Below are 16,398 nucleotides of genomic sequence, written 5' to 3'. Positions count from 1 at the left end.
CTCCAAAGAAGCACAGACTTTGTTATTTAGAGAAGTTAGGTAGACACTGGAGTTCAACAGATTCAGATTCAAATATTGTCCTTTTATAAGATTTCTGACCTCAGGGAATTATCGAGACCCTCCCATTCTAAGTTTTCTCAAAGAAAAATGAGAGATAATGACATTAATTTGTTGTATTACTTTGTGGATTAGCAATAGTATCTGTAAAGCTACTTTTCCGTCTTCTTGGTACAGAGCAAGAGTTTAGTAATGTTAGAGGTTTAATAAATTTGTCTAAAGATTGATTAGGAAATCCATGGGCCACCTACACAATGACTGGCTAGACTTGGATATAGCAGTATCAGATATGAATATAGTGTTGCAATTCTTAGTGAATTCCAAACTGAACAGTAGCAATTACATAAGAATGCTGTTTTGAAATTGTTAAAGGCCACCATTAAAAAGAGAAATAAGAACAAATAAAGTGATTCAAAGGATAAAAATCAAAAATTAAGATTAGAAAATAAGTGGTGTATTTTTTTTTTTTTTTTTTTTTTTTTTTTTTGAGACGGAGTCTTGCTCTGCCGCCCAGGCTGGAGTGCAGTGGCCGGATCTCAGCTCACTGCAAGCTCCGCCTCCCGGGTTCACGCCATTCTCCTGTCTCAGCCTCGCGAGTAGCTGGGACTACAGGCGCCCGCCTCATCGCCCGGCTAGTTTTTTGCATTTTTTAGTAGAGACGGGGTTTCACCGTATTAGCCAGGATGGTCTCGATCTCCTGACCTCATGATCCGCCCGTCTCGGCCTCCCAAAGTGCTGGGATTACAGGCTTGAGCCACCGCGCCCGGCCAAGTGGTGTATTTTAAATTTATACTCAGTTGCCCTTAACTTTTGTAATTTCAGGCCCTTGAATAACAAAAGAACCAGGAAGGCAGAGAATAGGAAAGACAAGAGAGAGAAGTGATGGTTTTAGAATTTTTGCATTTATGTCCTTTCAAGAGTAAACCTCAATTTGAATATAGTGGCAGTACCTTAAAAATTAATTAGATTTTGAAACAAGGCAGCCAGAGAAGAGTGTAAATAATCTTAATGATCTTCAAAATAAGCCCAGGAAAAGGGGATTAAAAATCTTTAGAAAGAATCTGTTGCTGTCAAACTTTCAATAAAAAGTAAAGAAAACATAACATTATAGAAAACATGAAAGTCTACCTAGAAAATACTTAGATTTGTTCAAATATTGAGTTACATGTGAGGAAAATATAATAATTAATTAGGGATTACTCACAAATGTAGCTACAATAGCACATAAAAGCTTATCAAAATATGCTTCAAAATCTCAATACATATAGATATCCCTAAATTACCGAGAGTAAGGGGAAAATGATTTTAGTCAGCTTCCACTTTTAAGTAATGTCTACAGGGCAATAAAATATTTATCTAATTTAGTGAAGAACAATAAAATGTATATAATGCTTTTAATTTGAATGGATTATCCTTAAAAACAACATTTTATTTAGTAAAATGTATATAATGCCATTAGCCTGAATTGATAATCCTCAAAACAACATTCTGGTATGAAAATATTTTTCCACTAAAGACGTGCCCTCGCCTGAAAGTCTTCTCTTCCTAAGTGCTCCCAGAACATTGCACCTGATGGCTAGGATTCAACTCTGCTAGCTCTTTTTTCATTGTCTCCCCAAGGCCAGAAAAGCCTGGAAACCAGGTTTTATACTGTTTTGGGTATGAGTGATTCAGTTTTATTTGAGTTTCTTGATTTTTATTTACCTAATTCTCTAAAAGCTTAAATTTAGATGTACTTTTAGTTTTGCTTTGTTTTGCTAAACAGAAACTGAGTATATTTTAGCACGTTGCTTTTTACCTCAGAGTGGAGTCTAATATCAAATGATTCACCACTTTCTGAATTGTAACTAGGCAAGTTACTTAGCCTCCTCATTTACCAAATGATGAGAACAATGGCACCTATTTCCTATAGTTTTGGGTATGGTGTGACACAATGCAGGGAAATTATTCAGAACAGCACCTGGGCTCCATAAGTGATAGCTACCCATGATGTTTTAGGGAGAGAATCTTATTTTTTAAATGATCAAATAAATCAGATCTCATTAACTTGACCCTTCTCTACTCTTTCTCTCCTCCTACAGTGACAGACTGGAGAATCTAGGGTTTGGAATTTCTCAAACACTGAAAGTTTCCCCACAAGGCAGTCCCACTTGTGGTCTTTCGGCAGACCACAAGTGACAGGTTATTAACAATGTAAAGAGTACCAAAGTTTACAAATTACTTATGTTAAGAAATATAGGCATATAAAACTCAAGATTATATCCACACAAATAATAACTTCCACATTTCCTTTTGTTCTAATATCCTTTCGTGAGTGGGAGCAAAAAAGATAGAGTGATCACTATCTCCAAGAATTTCCAATGTCCCAATGTCAATTACATCTCCAATGTAATGCCTGTGACTATCATTCAGCTTATGGGTCATTGCAGAAAAGGGAATGATACCAGAGGGTTTTTCAAAGAGTCTAACCAATCAAGATTAATCAAACAGAAATTCTGTACATTAAAACAGAAGAAGAACAACGGAAAAAAGGAAGGAGAGAAGAAAGCAAAGGAATAATTAGTAAGAAAGAGAAAAAGAAAAAAGTAAGACTTAAGTAGAAATGTATTATTCTACAGGAAAAGATTCCAGTGCATTTTTTCTTCTTTAAAATTACTGCTGAAAATCAAGAATCATGGAAGTATATACATTTCATGTTTCATTTCTAGCACTTTATTTTATATTAATTACTCATGCTCAGGGAGTCCGGAGTTCATGCAAAGATCTAGATACTATGATCATTCTTTTTGAAAATCTAGATTTCTTATTTAATAGACTTGCAAAAAAGTCTGTTTTTATAGATGGCATTCATCTTAGAGATTACTCACCTAATTATTCATATATAATGTTATGTATTTTTACATGTTATATACCTCTAATATAGAGAGATTTTTCACAAAAAAACCTTGCTTTTACAGTGGTCAAAGGGTAAAGTGCTGTTGGTAACAACATGCAATGCTTATGGATTATAAGTATTGTTAGTGACAAAAAATGTTACATTTTTCTCCCCTTAAAGTGTGCCCCAGTTTTGGTGGTTTTTTTTTTTTTTTTTTTTTTTTTTTTTTTTTTTTTTTAATAAAAGCGAAAATGAAATTTACCTGGTTCCATTTTTAAAAATGCATAAAAATTCAAAAAAATTTTCAATGTATACATTAGAAACTGTGGGACTCGTTACTTCCTTTCAGTTAGAAGTGGCTTATAAAGCTCTCTTAACGCCAAAAACATATCCCTAGACAACCCTCCCCAGACAACAGAATCACATAATGACCTACCCCTTAATGAATAGTAAGTTACCTAGTGATACAATGGCCCAATTATATTCATTCAACAAATCAAAAATAGGCAAGAAATAGAATAGCACATTTCAAAAGCTAAACACATTGAAAAGAAGAAAAGTGTCCAAGAAAAATTTAACCTAAAATATTCTGAACAGTTGATAGATTTGCACCTGAAATTTAAAAAAAAGAAAAAACAATTTCTAGAATTAGGAAATATGACCTCGAATCTTTGATATGAGATTTTCATTTGAATACTATTTTCTCATCATTTTAACATGTTTGATATTTCCAAGTCTCAATATTTTTTTCTGTGTTACAACTTTTTTCTTGCAATGAACTGCAATAGTTCAAGGATTGAGAGAAAATATACGTAAATCACTTATCACAGTGGCTAGTACATAGAAAGATATTAATATATACTGCTATCATTATTATGATATCCATCAGTTTGAGCTAAATGCCCATGATCTGAAATAAAATGAGTAATTTTACGTTATAAATATCCAATTTCTACCAATTATCAGAGATTAAGGACTCACTCTGAGCTTCTTATTGCATTCCACTGCAGAGAAGTAAACTTAGGGACTTGTTCTATTTATTTACTCAGGTGAGACTGTTCGAGGTCTGAGTGGATATAAATTTGTTACAATGATTTGATTAAAGAATTTTAAGTAAATGTGGAACATCAATTCAAATTACGAATTGGAAAGGAGTTATTTTTACAAGTCAGTTCCATTTATCAATCTCCTTTCTCACTCTACATCCACAAAGTCTTGCACAGAAATAAGTTACTCTATCATGTCAATACTTCTTACCTGGTCTTTTAAATATGACTGTTCATGTTCCTGGCATCAGTAAGAATATTGTGTTTTAATAAAGACAAACTTAAGTAGTCATTCTAGTCAAAAGAGGGTAATTTGATCAGAAACATGATATATCAAAATCAGAGGGTAAGAACATCTTTAGAAATCTGCATTATGTTCCTCTGAACAAATTGTTAAGAAAGATTAGCCTCATGTATTAAGACTGAAAGAATAGTGTGCTTTTATTACCAGTATTAACTTACAGGCAAAATAAAATGGAACATGTGATTCTGAGACTGCCAGCCTAGTTAAAGTAAACTGTCAGATAACTTCGCAAATAAAGAGATTAGTAATCATGAGAATTAGAATTCCAAGGTTGATGATGAGCAGTTGACAAAACTGAAGCGGTAGGATTGAAAATACAAACATAAATTGTGACCAAGAGACTGTCTATGTACATTCCGCTCTTACCTGAACTGAGATGCTGCACTTACTCCGATGTCCCTTTTAGTTTACCACATTCTTGAGGATGTGAAGGAGATTTTGCCATCTTGACAGTTTCATTGCTTCACAAAACTTCAATTTTTTTCTCCTCTCTCTTTTAAGATCTAGTTTCAGCCATAAGATGTTTCCCATTCACTTTTATCTCTATAGGACACTTGAAGGTTCATCTATAATCATCGTACCAAGGTTTGTATTCTCTGAATAATAGAATAACTAGCTTTTCTTTTACTTTCCAAGAGATAAAGATCTGTTTTTGAATTTTAGACCAATCCTAGGCCACACCCAGAGAAGATGATGACTTTTGCTATCGGTGTTAATTACAACTGGCTTACCAGCTTTTGATAATAATCATTCACATGGCTGTAGTATCTCACATCTTCATTCACATACTAACCTATGCATATTTATTTTGATTGAAATAGATCAACTTTACAGTTATTTTAGAACAGAGGTCTGTAGAAAAGAAGCTAACATGTCAGTAAGTATCACTACACAGAAATCTCACTTTCTTCTTTTGCCAACATTCATGCAACCCACTGTTTTACCTAGTACACTTTGTCATCTTTAAATTATTTTTAATAGCATTTAGGCTGTTCATTCATTAGCTAGTAACCATCCCAGGCCTTACAAGCTCTGCTTAGCAAACATTACAGTCTCTGCAGTCTGTGCATTATTACTTTGTTATCAATAAATGAATGCACATAAATTAATATGTCAGTGTTACTAATGAGAAGCTACAGCCTCAGAACTTAATAACAGCTAGGAAGAGTAAGGAGAGGGAGGATGAAGAGAGGTTGATTAATGGGTACAAATAGACAGTTGAGCCCAGTCTTTGATAGACCAGTAGGGTGACTACAGTTAGCAATCTGTTGTACATTTCAAAATTGCTAGATGATAATTGGAATGTTCCTGTTATCAAGAAAAGATGGATATTTAAAGTTACAGATATTCCAATTATCCTCATTTGATCTTTACTTATCATATGTATCAAAATAACACATGTACCCCCAAAATATGTGCATCTATTATGTATCAATAAGATAAAAAATCTTAGAGAAATATAACTTATCAAATTTGGAAAACATTCCTCCTCTATCTGATTATCATTGGGTTTATGTCTGCATTTGTAAGGTTTAGCAAGAAAGCAACGTAAACATTAAATATATAATACTTAGCCCTACATACAAAGTATCAGCTGCAACTGTGTATTGTGAAATAATTTTACCTGCCTGGGAAGAAAATCATGTTTAGAATATGTAAATGCATTGCTTGAGTTCAAATCTTTTGATTGTTGACAATTTCAGAAATATGTTATGTATGAAAGCAGAAAAATAGCAGGTGACCTGCATGTAATAAGATAGCAGAAAACATAGAAACTAGATTACCATAAGAGAGATAAAATTACATAAGTGTCATCTTTATTTAGATGACACTTAAATCTCTAACCCATGAAATTACCTCTGAGATCTCACCACATATATCCAGCTGCTTACTGGATTTTGCTAAATATTCCCCAAAGTATCACATACACAACATGTCCAAAATTCAATACAGTATTAATTTTTATTCTCCCATATTCACTGTCATGGCTGATTGGGCCACACCATTCTAAATCCTTTCAGATGTAAATTTAGTCCTTTTAGTAGCCCTGTCAGAGATGACATAAATGAGGTTCAGGTGCAAGGAGACTGAATTACTTTTCAAAGCCACAGACTACTATGTGGATGTTGTCTATAAGCTCCTGCTCTCCTAATTGTGTTGCTATGTAGTCTCATACTGCACTATTTTCCTCCATTTATCAGCCACTTGTGTAGGGCAGGCTCTTACCATATCTTTCCTAGAGTGATAACTTAGTCTAGTCTCACACCTCTCAACTCTACTGCCACATCTGTCCAAATGTTTTACATAAAATGAAAATCAGGTCATAACATTTCCCTTTAGATGGTTCTCAATTGCTTATTAGATTAAGATGTTTTCAGAATGATGTACAGGAGACTTTGAAATATTCATTGAATTAATTCACTCATTCTTGTGGTTCCAACGTCATTAGCATCTTCCCCCATGCCTCCCTACCTTACACTTGAACCTTCAGCAATACTAAATTATCAGAAATATCCATCGCCCCTGGGCTGTTTTGTCTTTAACTTTGAGCATGCTTTTTCCTTCCCTGTTCTTACCTTGCAGGAAAACTCACATTCAGTATTTTAAAGTATCCTTATGCACCACCTGAACTCTGAAGTTTTTCAGAATAACACACTCTGTCAACATAATACCTAACTCCTCTACATTTTGTATTTGGTACATATTTCCATATTTATGTAATTCACATAATAAATATTCCTTTTAATGTCTGATTTATTTGTTTGTGAAATCCTTGAACAGATGGACTTTATTTTAGTCTTCCTATCTAAAAGAGTGCTTAGTAAAGAGTAAGAAATCTATAATTAATGAAGAATAAATGATAAAATTCAAAAGCAAAAAAATAGACAAAGCCTGTTTGATTTTTAGACAAATATGTGCATAAATATATCAACATAATCAATATAGGCTTTTTGATGCTAGTACCATTGATTACATTTTTATTTATCAGGTAAACACCGTATCACACTTAAGCAAGTTAAATAAGCTTAGCATGGATAAATCATCTAGATCAATGGTTTTAGTTCACACCTTACAATTAAAGGTGATAAAGCCTTAATGTATTTCCTTTATGAGCCTTAATATTTATTAAATGATGATCAGAGATTATCAACTTATATGGATGTTCTTAAACATGCATAATAATGTCAGTATTAATAATAGGCTTGTGGAAAGTTTGACATTTTCTGGCTTTCTCCACACATCCCTGCAGTTTCTAGGCAATTTCTATTTTGAGCATAATATCTACATGAGATAGAGTCTGACTTTTAGACTAAAGCATTTGTCACTATATTTTATCCATAAAAGAACTGAATTGATATCTTTAAGTCCATGCAATTAGAAAACAATACATTGTGCTTCTGAAGTACAATGTCTTTTATCTTCTTTTGTGCTATCAAGTGATAGTAACACATAGTATATCAATACTTGGAATTAAAAAAGAGTAGACATGAGAAATAAAGAAGGTGCTCCACAAAGTTCTGTTTTTTCAAATTCAAGTAATAGAAACAAAATTTGTTACATACCTAAAGCTTTACTATAGTATGAATCCCATGATTTCCAAAGAGTTTCAAACATGTAGTCCTGTAGGTGGTAGGAGATGAAATTTCTTATTCTGTCAGTGAAAGACATTTGGTCGGTGAGTTCTGATAAAACAGCAGGAACATAGGAAGGTGGGTATGGTACCTTCCCACAGTGCTTTTCCACTGTTGAGGCTGGAGAAAACCTCAAGGAGTACATAAATGGAATTCCAAGTTTTAAAGCTACTATATCGCCACAAGGAAATAATGGATCTGACACCAGGACTTCAAACTTGCTTTTCTTTAGCTTTTCCATCAGCTGTTGGTTTTTAAGAACACCATCACAGATCTCCTGAGATACTATGTGGAAGTCCTTGATTACTATGGCCATCTTCTGATAGAATCTCCAAATGGTTGAAGGAGATGGTCTATTTTCCAGCCATGTCAAAACGAAGTCGTTGATTACTCCTTCTATTCTTTCCTTGCCAAAGGGCACCTTATATATTTCAAATGTCAGAGATGAGTTAGAGGTTGGTGTGATGAAAAGTGTACCCGAGGCAACTAGGACAGTCACATTATGCTCTTTTTTAATGAGCTCATCTATAATTATCTTAATATTTAGCCAATGACTACCTTCCATTGGCCAAATCAAAACATTCCCACCAAGAGTGGTTCCTATGAGACTTATCTGAAGGGAGAACAGGAGCAGCTTGTTTAACATGATGTGGCTTGATGCAGAAGATTTGATGAGATGTGAAGCAAATGTTTTTCTCTGCTTTTAAAGGAAAAAGAAAAGGAAAGACAAAAGGATTTCTCAGTTTTGAGGCAAACCATTAATACCCTTAAAACACTTCTCTCTACAAAGTGATACTAGTCATAGTAGCTCCATATTTTAGGGTATTTACAGATGTATGGGTAATGTGTCTTACTTCTCAACCTGTTGCTTTAATTTTAATGTTTTAGTTATGATTCCTGCTGTCTAATCCTCCTTTTGAACTTAATCCTCCAATCTTTTTTTGTGTGTTTCATAATTGTTAAATTTTTACAATTAAATTAGATAAAAGCTTCTGTATATCTCAACTCTACATTCATGTCTAGATATTGAAACCTCAGTTAGGACCAAAACTCATTCAGAAATTTAAAGTTGTTGATGCTGTCAGTTTTAAAATTTTTAATGCATTAATATAATTTCATTTGTCACAATTAGACATTATAATAATAGTTATAATATATAACATTATGTCAAATAATATTTATAAATATATATTACTATAAATATTTATAAATTCATATAGTTATAAATTCAAATATACTTATAAATAATATGTATAACACATATAGTATATAACTACTTTAGTAACATGTTTACAAAAATAGTTTATGTTAATCACCAAGTAAATATTACAAATAAATGAATAAAATAAAATATGTGCAAGAGATTATAGGTTATGTTACTAGTGAATAGGAGCTATTTAAAGAGAATTACTAAGTCAAGCATACATCTACCAAAAGTGCTGCTCAAAAGCTATCTAACCTGCATGAAAAACAGCTACTTGACATCCAGACTCACCCTTCAATGATTGCTAGCGTTTATTAAGTCTTCGTTGTATGTCAGACATTATGCAAACTCTTTAACACGTTAATTTCATTTCTTGCTTATTTTAAAAAAGATCCAATTATGGATCTTTTATAATTATTCCCACATCAAAGAAAAAGAAACCACTGCCCAAAGAGATTGAATAACTTGCCATGTTCCTAAAGCAAAATAAGAAAATACTACTTATTGGGTACAATGGAAATACAGTGTACACTACTTGGGTGATGGGTACACTAAAAGTTCAGATTTCACCACTACACAATGTACCCAGACAGCACAACTGCACTTGAACCCCTAAAATAAGAATAAATAAAAGATGGGAACTAATGGTAGCAGTCTTAAGGATCTCTAACTCCCACAGCCTATTGTATTAACCACTGGGATAGACTGCCCCATCAAAATGTATCATGTCCCCTTACCAACTAAGGAATCCATATGAATAGCAGCCTTCTAAAAGCAAGATAACACAATACAAAATTGTGTAACACACATTGGATAATATCGGATCAAGTAATTTAAGTAAAGCAATCTCTGTGAAAATATTATGTCTGTATGCATGTGCCTGTGAATAAGCAGAGTGATCTTTTTTGTGTTAATAAATCTTCTGAAATTATAAATGATATATTCTTAGTGATATCATAAAATCATCTCTTCTAAGCTCTCTCATCACCAAAAATAATCTGTATGAAAACATCAACTGTTTCATTCAAACAATTACTTTTATAAAGTACTGTTCAAAGTTTAACAGAGTGATCATAAAATTCCTTGAATGTATTTCCATTCTAGGCTCTCTGCAGAAGATGTTATGGTGTGCACAAAATTTTTGCCTTCCTGGTGTCAGCCTGGTTCATAGTGACTTGGCAAGAAACTTTAAAATAATTGTCATGATTCACTAGGATGTCATGATTCACTGATGTTATTTTCTTCATTTTATTTATTGGCTGGGAATCAGATTCAGTTTTAGATAAGTAAATATGGTATTTTATTCAAGTACTATTGAGAGAGGAGAAATCAAGAAACCAGTTAGGCAGATAGTTAGAACAAGGTCCTTTGGTAAAATTCTTTCTAACAAAAGGGCAGCCTGAAGCTGCACAATCTTCAAGCACAGATAAAGAGGCAAGGTAGACCATAAAAGACCCTTGTCTTTTGTAACCAGCAAAAGACATATACATATACACACTGTGGGCTTCAGTGAGCATGTTCCTTTTCTTTTTCGTTCCTATCCTCTTCAAATAAGAGAACTTACACAGGGAAGCTTGCCTAAGACATGCCTGCATGTGCACAGATAAGATTAGTTACACAGAACCAGAGATGTCTGCAATGGAAAATTCCATCTCCTGATACATGCACAGTAAGGAAACAGGATAATATGGAATAACTCAGGGCCTGCATGCACACAAGAGGGAGTGGGTGGAGTTGTGAGAAATTCGCACCTTTGCAAATAAAAAACACCCCACCCCATTGGCTTGCTTATAAAAGTCTTTGCATTCAACTGAGAAATGGCAATCCTCTCGGTCCCCCTCTCTGCTGTGGAGAACTTTCCCCTTTCACTTACTAGACTTTCACTCCAACCTCACCCTTGATGTCCATGCACCTTAATTTTCTTGGTCCTAAGACAAAGACCTCTGGGTAATACCTCAGACAGGGAGACTGCTCCAGTGACCTTAAGCTGCTTCACTATGTGTTTATTGGGTACCTATTATTCACACACAGCAGTACCTACTAGGTAGAAGAGGAAGCCAAGAGATCTTTCTCATATTACTTTTATAGTCTATCAGTGAAAGATAAGAAAAATGCATACATATCTGTGACAAAAAATCACTGTAATACATTATAGTAAGCAAGATATTATAAACATAATTTAGATTTTAGAATAAACTAGGCCAAAGAATCCTAGCTTAACATTATGCTGTTTAACATTTATTAGACCAAATTTTCTCATATACAAAATGAAAATTAAAAATAACTTGAGTTTGAGAATATAAATAAAATAAAATAAACATATTTGTTAATATACTAAAAATGAATATACAATAAATACCATAAATTATGTAATAATACAACATATAAGAAAACTATATATTTAAATAGATACAATTGTATTTATTAAGCCTCAAGTATATTACCTGGAGTAAAAGTGATGTTTAAAATGTATTATCTTTTTCAGGTAATCCCTTCTCTTCTCTTCCCTAGAGAAATTAACAAGGGCCTTCATATGAAATGACATAGGTATAGTGTTTTCAGAGATCCGTAGAGATTACTTACAGCTTTTTGCGGGGATTAAGGGTAGGGTGGAGGATAGGAAAGTCTTCATGAAAGGTATGATATTTGATACTTGTGTTGAAGTACAAGGTACCTGGATGTGCATGACAAGCAGTGTGCACAAAAGCAATTGGTGTTATGCCACTGATGAACTTTAGTGTTTTCAAATGTTTTCTATTTTAATTTTTGTGGACTACATAATAGATGCATAAATGCATGTGATACATGTGATGTGCTAATACAGCATGAATAGCCAGAAATATGATCACTATTAAAAAATTTCTCACACTAGTCAGGTTAAATTTTAGATTGATTTGTGTTTTCAAATTTAATAGAAAACTAAATGAAGTTATATTGACAACAAAAGGCATAAAGAGGTTGTTAAATAGAAAGATTTTGCCTAAAATGTGGGTCTGAATTTGTGTTTGTAATTATTCTGATCTTAAAATCACTGAAAAGCTAATCTGCCCTTGCCAGAAAAATTTTGAAAGAAATACATTTTATCCCTGTATCAAAACATCACAAATATGTCATAAAATATACATATATATACTATGTACACATAAAAATTAAAAATAAAAATAAACTAAGTGTAATATGATTACAATATTTGTGAACGCTCATGAGTTCAGAGAAAAAAACTAACATATTTCAGAAGAAGTTAGCATACTCAAATATTTTTTTTTTTTTTTTTTTTTTTTTGAGAAGGAGTCTCGCTCTGTCACCCAGGCTGGAGTGCAGTGGCCGGATCTCAGCTCACTGCAAACTCCGCCTCCCGGGTTTACGCCATTCTCCTGCCTCAGCCTCCCGAGTAGCTGGGACTACAGGCGCCCGCCACCTCGCCCCGCTAGTTTTTTGTATTTTTTTAGTAGAGACGGGGTTTCACCGTGTTAGCCAGGATGGTCTCGATCTCCTGACCTCGTGATCCGCCCGCCTCGGCCTCCCAAAGTGCTGGGATTACAGGCTTGAGCCACCGCGCCCAGCCAGCATACTCAAATATTTTCATCTTAGATAATGATAATAAAATATATACTTTGCTTAATTGTGTTACAGGTAATTAGATAAGCATTAGGAATGTCAGGTGACAGTTTGATGATTATCACACTGCCTCCCTAAAAATGAGAATTTTGCAGCCAGTGCCTGGGAGAGACAATCTCTCTATGATCCACAGCTGTTAACATTAAAGCATTAATTGAATGCAGATGCCAGAGAGGAGTGACTTCCTGGGCACGTGCATTAAGAGGCAAAATGTTGAAGTGCAACCATCTAGGGACACTTTACCAAAAAAGGGAAGAAAGCCTCAGATGAGCATATATACAGCTTCCTAAACAGACTGTACATGCTCACTTCCTAAGGGTAAGAAGGACACTGTACATGTGGGCAGCCGACCCTAAAGGAAGAATCATGGAAAAGAGGCGAGCCTATAAAGTCCTAGGATCAAGGTTAAACGGGGCACTTCAGGTGCCCACTTGAGTCTCTTCCAAGACTCGTGTCAGTCTCATCTTCTCTTCCTTATGCCCCTCAGTCAAATTCTTTCTTCTGAGGAGGCAAGAATTGAAGTTGCTGCAGACATGTAAAGATTCGCCACTGATAACTCACATGCCTTCTACTGGTTAACAGTTGCACCCAAAAGGAGTAAGCATGTCATTAATATTAACACAATTGGTTATTACTTGGTTATTACTTTTACAGAAGTATTTTCTTTAGAAAAACTTTATGTCTTTTTTTTTTTTTTTTTTTTTTTTTTGAGACAAAGTTTCACTCCTGTTGTCCACGATGGAGTGCAAGGGCATGATCTCGGCTCACTGCAACCTCCGCCTCCCGGGTTTGAGCTATTCTCCTGCCTCAGCCTCCTGAGTAGCTGGGATTACAGGCGACCACCATCATGCCTGGCTAATTTTTGTATATGTAGTAGAGACAGGTTTCACCTGGTCTTGAACTTCTGACCACAGGTGATCCACCTCTCAAAGTGCTGGGATTACATAGGCGTGAGCCACCGTGCCCGGCCATCGTTTTTCTTTTTTTAATAAATAAAATTAATTTGGCATAAAACTTACTTGATGTATAGCATAAAACTTATATTTAAAGTAGATTTTAAAATAAATATTTAAAAATCTATTAATATTAAGAAAATAAAATTCCCACTGAGGATGACCTCTTACATCCGGTTATTCATGTGTTGTCTTTTATTTTATTATTGATCTGATGTCTCTTTTATTTATAACAATGTTAAATGCAATTGTCTTGTACCTTGAGTTAAGTATTACACATTAAAGTAAAACAAGTTGTAAACTTGGGTTTTTGTGATGTAGGAAATGGTTTCCATCTGTGTTTTGGTCCTCTGATTTCACATATAACAACCTAGTACTTTATTAGTTTAAAAAGAAATTGAGGTTGTTCAAAGTTTAAGCAATTCATCCTCTCTGAACACACATTGCTATTCCCATCCCACTCCCAATGCACAGGGCCGCAACACCACAACTTCCTCCCGTTCTCTTCAGTGTGTGTAACAGGGTCACAAGAATTCAACAGCCAGATGCTCCAAGAGGGTGGCCCACGGCTATAGCCCCTCCTTCAGTGTTGACCTTCTCTGGGTTTAATCCAAGTTCTTTAACTATGACAACAGAGAGGGCTGCAAAGGCTTCATTGATTCCAAATATATCAACATCCTCCAGTGACCAACCTGCTTTTGTAACAGCTTGCTTAGTGGCTGGAATTGGTCTTATTCCCATAATGGAAGGCTCCACACCCACTTGGGACCAGGAAACTATCCGTACTAAAGGTGTAAGCCCATGTTTATCAGCTTCTGACTTCTTCATAAGAACCACAGCTGCAGCACCATCATTTATTCCTGAAGCATTGGCTGGGGTGATGGTTCCCGTTCCATCGCTAAGAAAGTAAGGCTTTAGCTTGGACATGGCTTCTATGTTGCTCCCATGGTGAGGAAACTCATTTGTTTTAACTTCAATAAGACCTTTTCTAGATGACACCAAAACTGGTACAATCTCTCTGTCAAAATGGCTAGCTTTCTGTGTATTCTCTGTCCTATTCTGGGACAGACTGCAACCTCGTCCTGATCTTCTCTAATCACTTGCCATTTTTTGGCTATGTTTTCAGCTGTAATACCCATATGACATTTGTAAAATGCATCTGTAAGACCATCACAGAGTATACTGTCAGTCAGCAGCATCTCACCTATCTTTATTCCTGTTCTCAAGTGAGCCAAGTGAGGAGCCTTGCTCATATTTTCCATGCCTCCTACAACCACAGTGCTGGAGTCTCCTATCCCTATTGACTGGGCTGCAAGGCACACAGCTTTTAGACCTGACCGACAGATCATCTGGCAGCTCCATGCTGGAACAGAGTAAGGAATTCCTGCACTCACACTGGCTTGTCTAACAGGATTCTGCCCACAGCCTGCTGCCAAAACATGTCCAAAGATGACTTCACACACATCTTCAGGAACCACAATGGCCCTCTTCAAGACTTCTTTGATGACAGTGGAGCCCAGGTCCTGGACAGGAACAGTAGCTAAGGCACCATTGAAGGAACCTATGATGGTCCGCGCAGCCGAGACAATGACCACAGGATCTGAGCCTGCATTCATCCTGCTCACGAAAGCTTCTCCTGCCGCCGTCTGCACTGCCCTGCCTGAAAGTTAGGCAAGGCTCCTCCTTGCAGCCCACAGGTCGCCCCCTCATGTGTTGTCTTAAAGACCACAGTGGTCACTTGTCTACATTATCCTTGTCTTCACCATATGTCAGTATAAAGTTTCTTATTTGTTACTTTATGTGTCATCTAATGAAGGATCAAACAACTCTCCACTGGTAGGAACAAGAGGCATGAGAAGAACCCCTAAAGAGGACTGTGAGTTCACACTTAGACAAAACTCTCAACTTACTGCTCTGTCCATACAGTTCCCTCAATATCTGTAAAATTATTTTGAAGTATAAAATCTGGGAGAAAAATCCCTCAAATTATAAATTAGAACTAATAACGCTTTCATGGGTAAGCAATGAAACAAACCAAAAGCTAAACCAACCTTTCAATGATTGATATTTCTTTAAGAAGAAAATGGAAAATAAATTTAAATATACATTTTATATTGATTATCATGAAGTTTTCTAGTTTCTTACCTGAAGTTTCCTGAAGGAACTTTAACAGCACTCGTTTGACATTAAGGAAGAAGCTGAATGTAAATAAATCCTAGGTGAATAAGAATAATATAATCAGTAATATGATCTTAAATGGAATAAAGATTACGTAAAGTCGTTTATACTTAACGTTTTCCACCCACTACACTGTGAAGCAGATTAACCTTTTGTCAAAGGTGTAACCTTCTATTGGTTCCCTAGCAACTATTTGCGCTGAATTTTGCATTTACTCTCATGATCTCTGCCCCCACCCCCACTAACCAAGTATGTCAGGATATATCTAAAATAAGATTGACAATAATTAGTAATCTTGAGATTGTTATGAATAAGTATGAGCATTTAATGTCCCTCAAACGCATGAAACAATTATTTTTATTATTATTATGAAAAGAAATTTAAGAAAATTAAAATGTCTTTATTTTTATTTATTTATATATTTATTTTCCTGATTCATGATGATGAAAGTGGGTGGTTTAATTGATCTTTGCCATAAAGAAGATAGTAATGTAGATCATGAAATAACTTTTTTTAAAATTGCACACCTTC

At 34.9% G+C, this 16,398-nt stretch overlaps 1 protein-coding gene and 1 pseudogene across 6 annotated transcripts in view; both read right to left on the bottom strand.

Annotated features, from left to right (window-relative positions):
* Positions 1–16,398, bottom strand: part of LOC104668690 (UDP-glucuronosyltransferase 2A1) — a 68,528-nt gene that overhangs the window by 48,482 nt on the left and 3,648 nt on the right. For 2 of the 6 annotated variants that reach the window (XM_030925106.1, XM_030925094.1), the window contains exons 2-3: positions 15,835–15,904; positions 7,846–8,614 (exon numbers count right to left, since the gene is read on the bottom strand). In XM_030925106.1, coding sequence (XP_030780966.1) covers positions 7,846–8,560 — 715 coding nt within the window. In that variant the 5' untranslated portion in view covers positions 8,561–8,614; positions 15,835–15,904. Of the gene's footprint in view, positions 1–4,648; positions 4,842–7,845; positions 8,615–15,834; positions 15,905–16,398 lie in introns of those variants that run through there. The other 4 variants (XM_010371447.2, XM_010371446.2, XM_030925088.1 and 1 more) reach the window with 4 other exon arrangements.
* Positions 14,113–15,305, bottom strand: LOC104668689 (annotated as a pseudogene).

The sequence above is a fragment of the Rhinopithecus roxellana genome, chromosome 2, assembly GCF_007565055.1.
Source record: "Rhinopithecus roxellana isolate Shanxi Qingling chromosome 2, ASM756505v1, whole genome shotgun sequence".
NCBI lineage: Eukaryota > Metazoa > Chordata > Mammalia > Primates > Cercopithecidae > Rhinopithecus > Rhinopithecus roxellana.
Note: the sequence above shows the minus strand (reverse complement) of the source record. Positions and strands in the feature narration are given on the sequence as shown.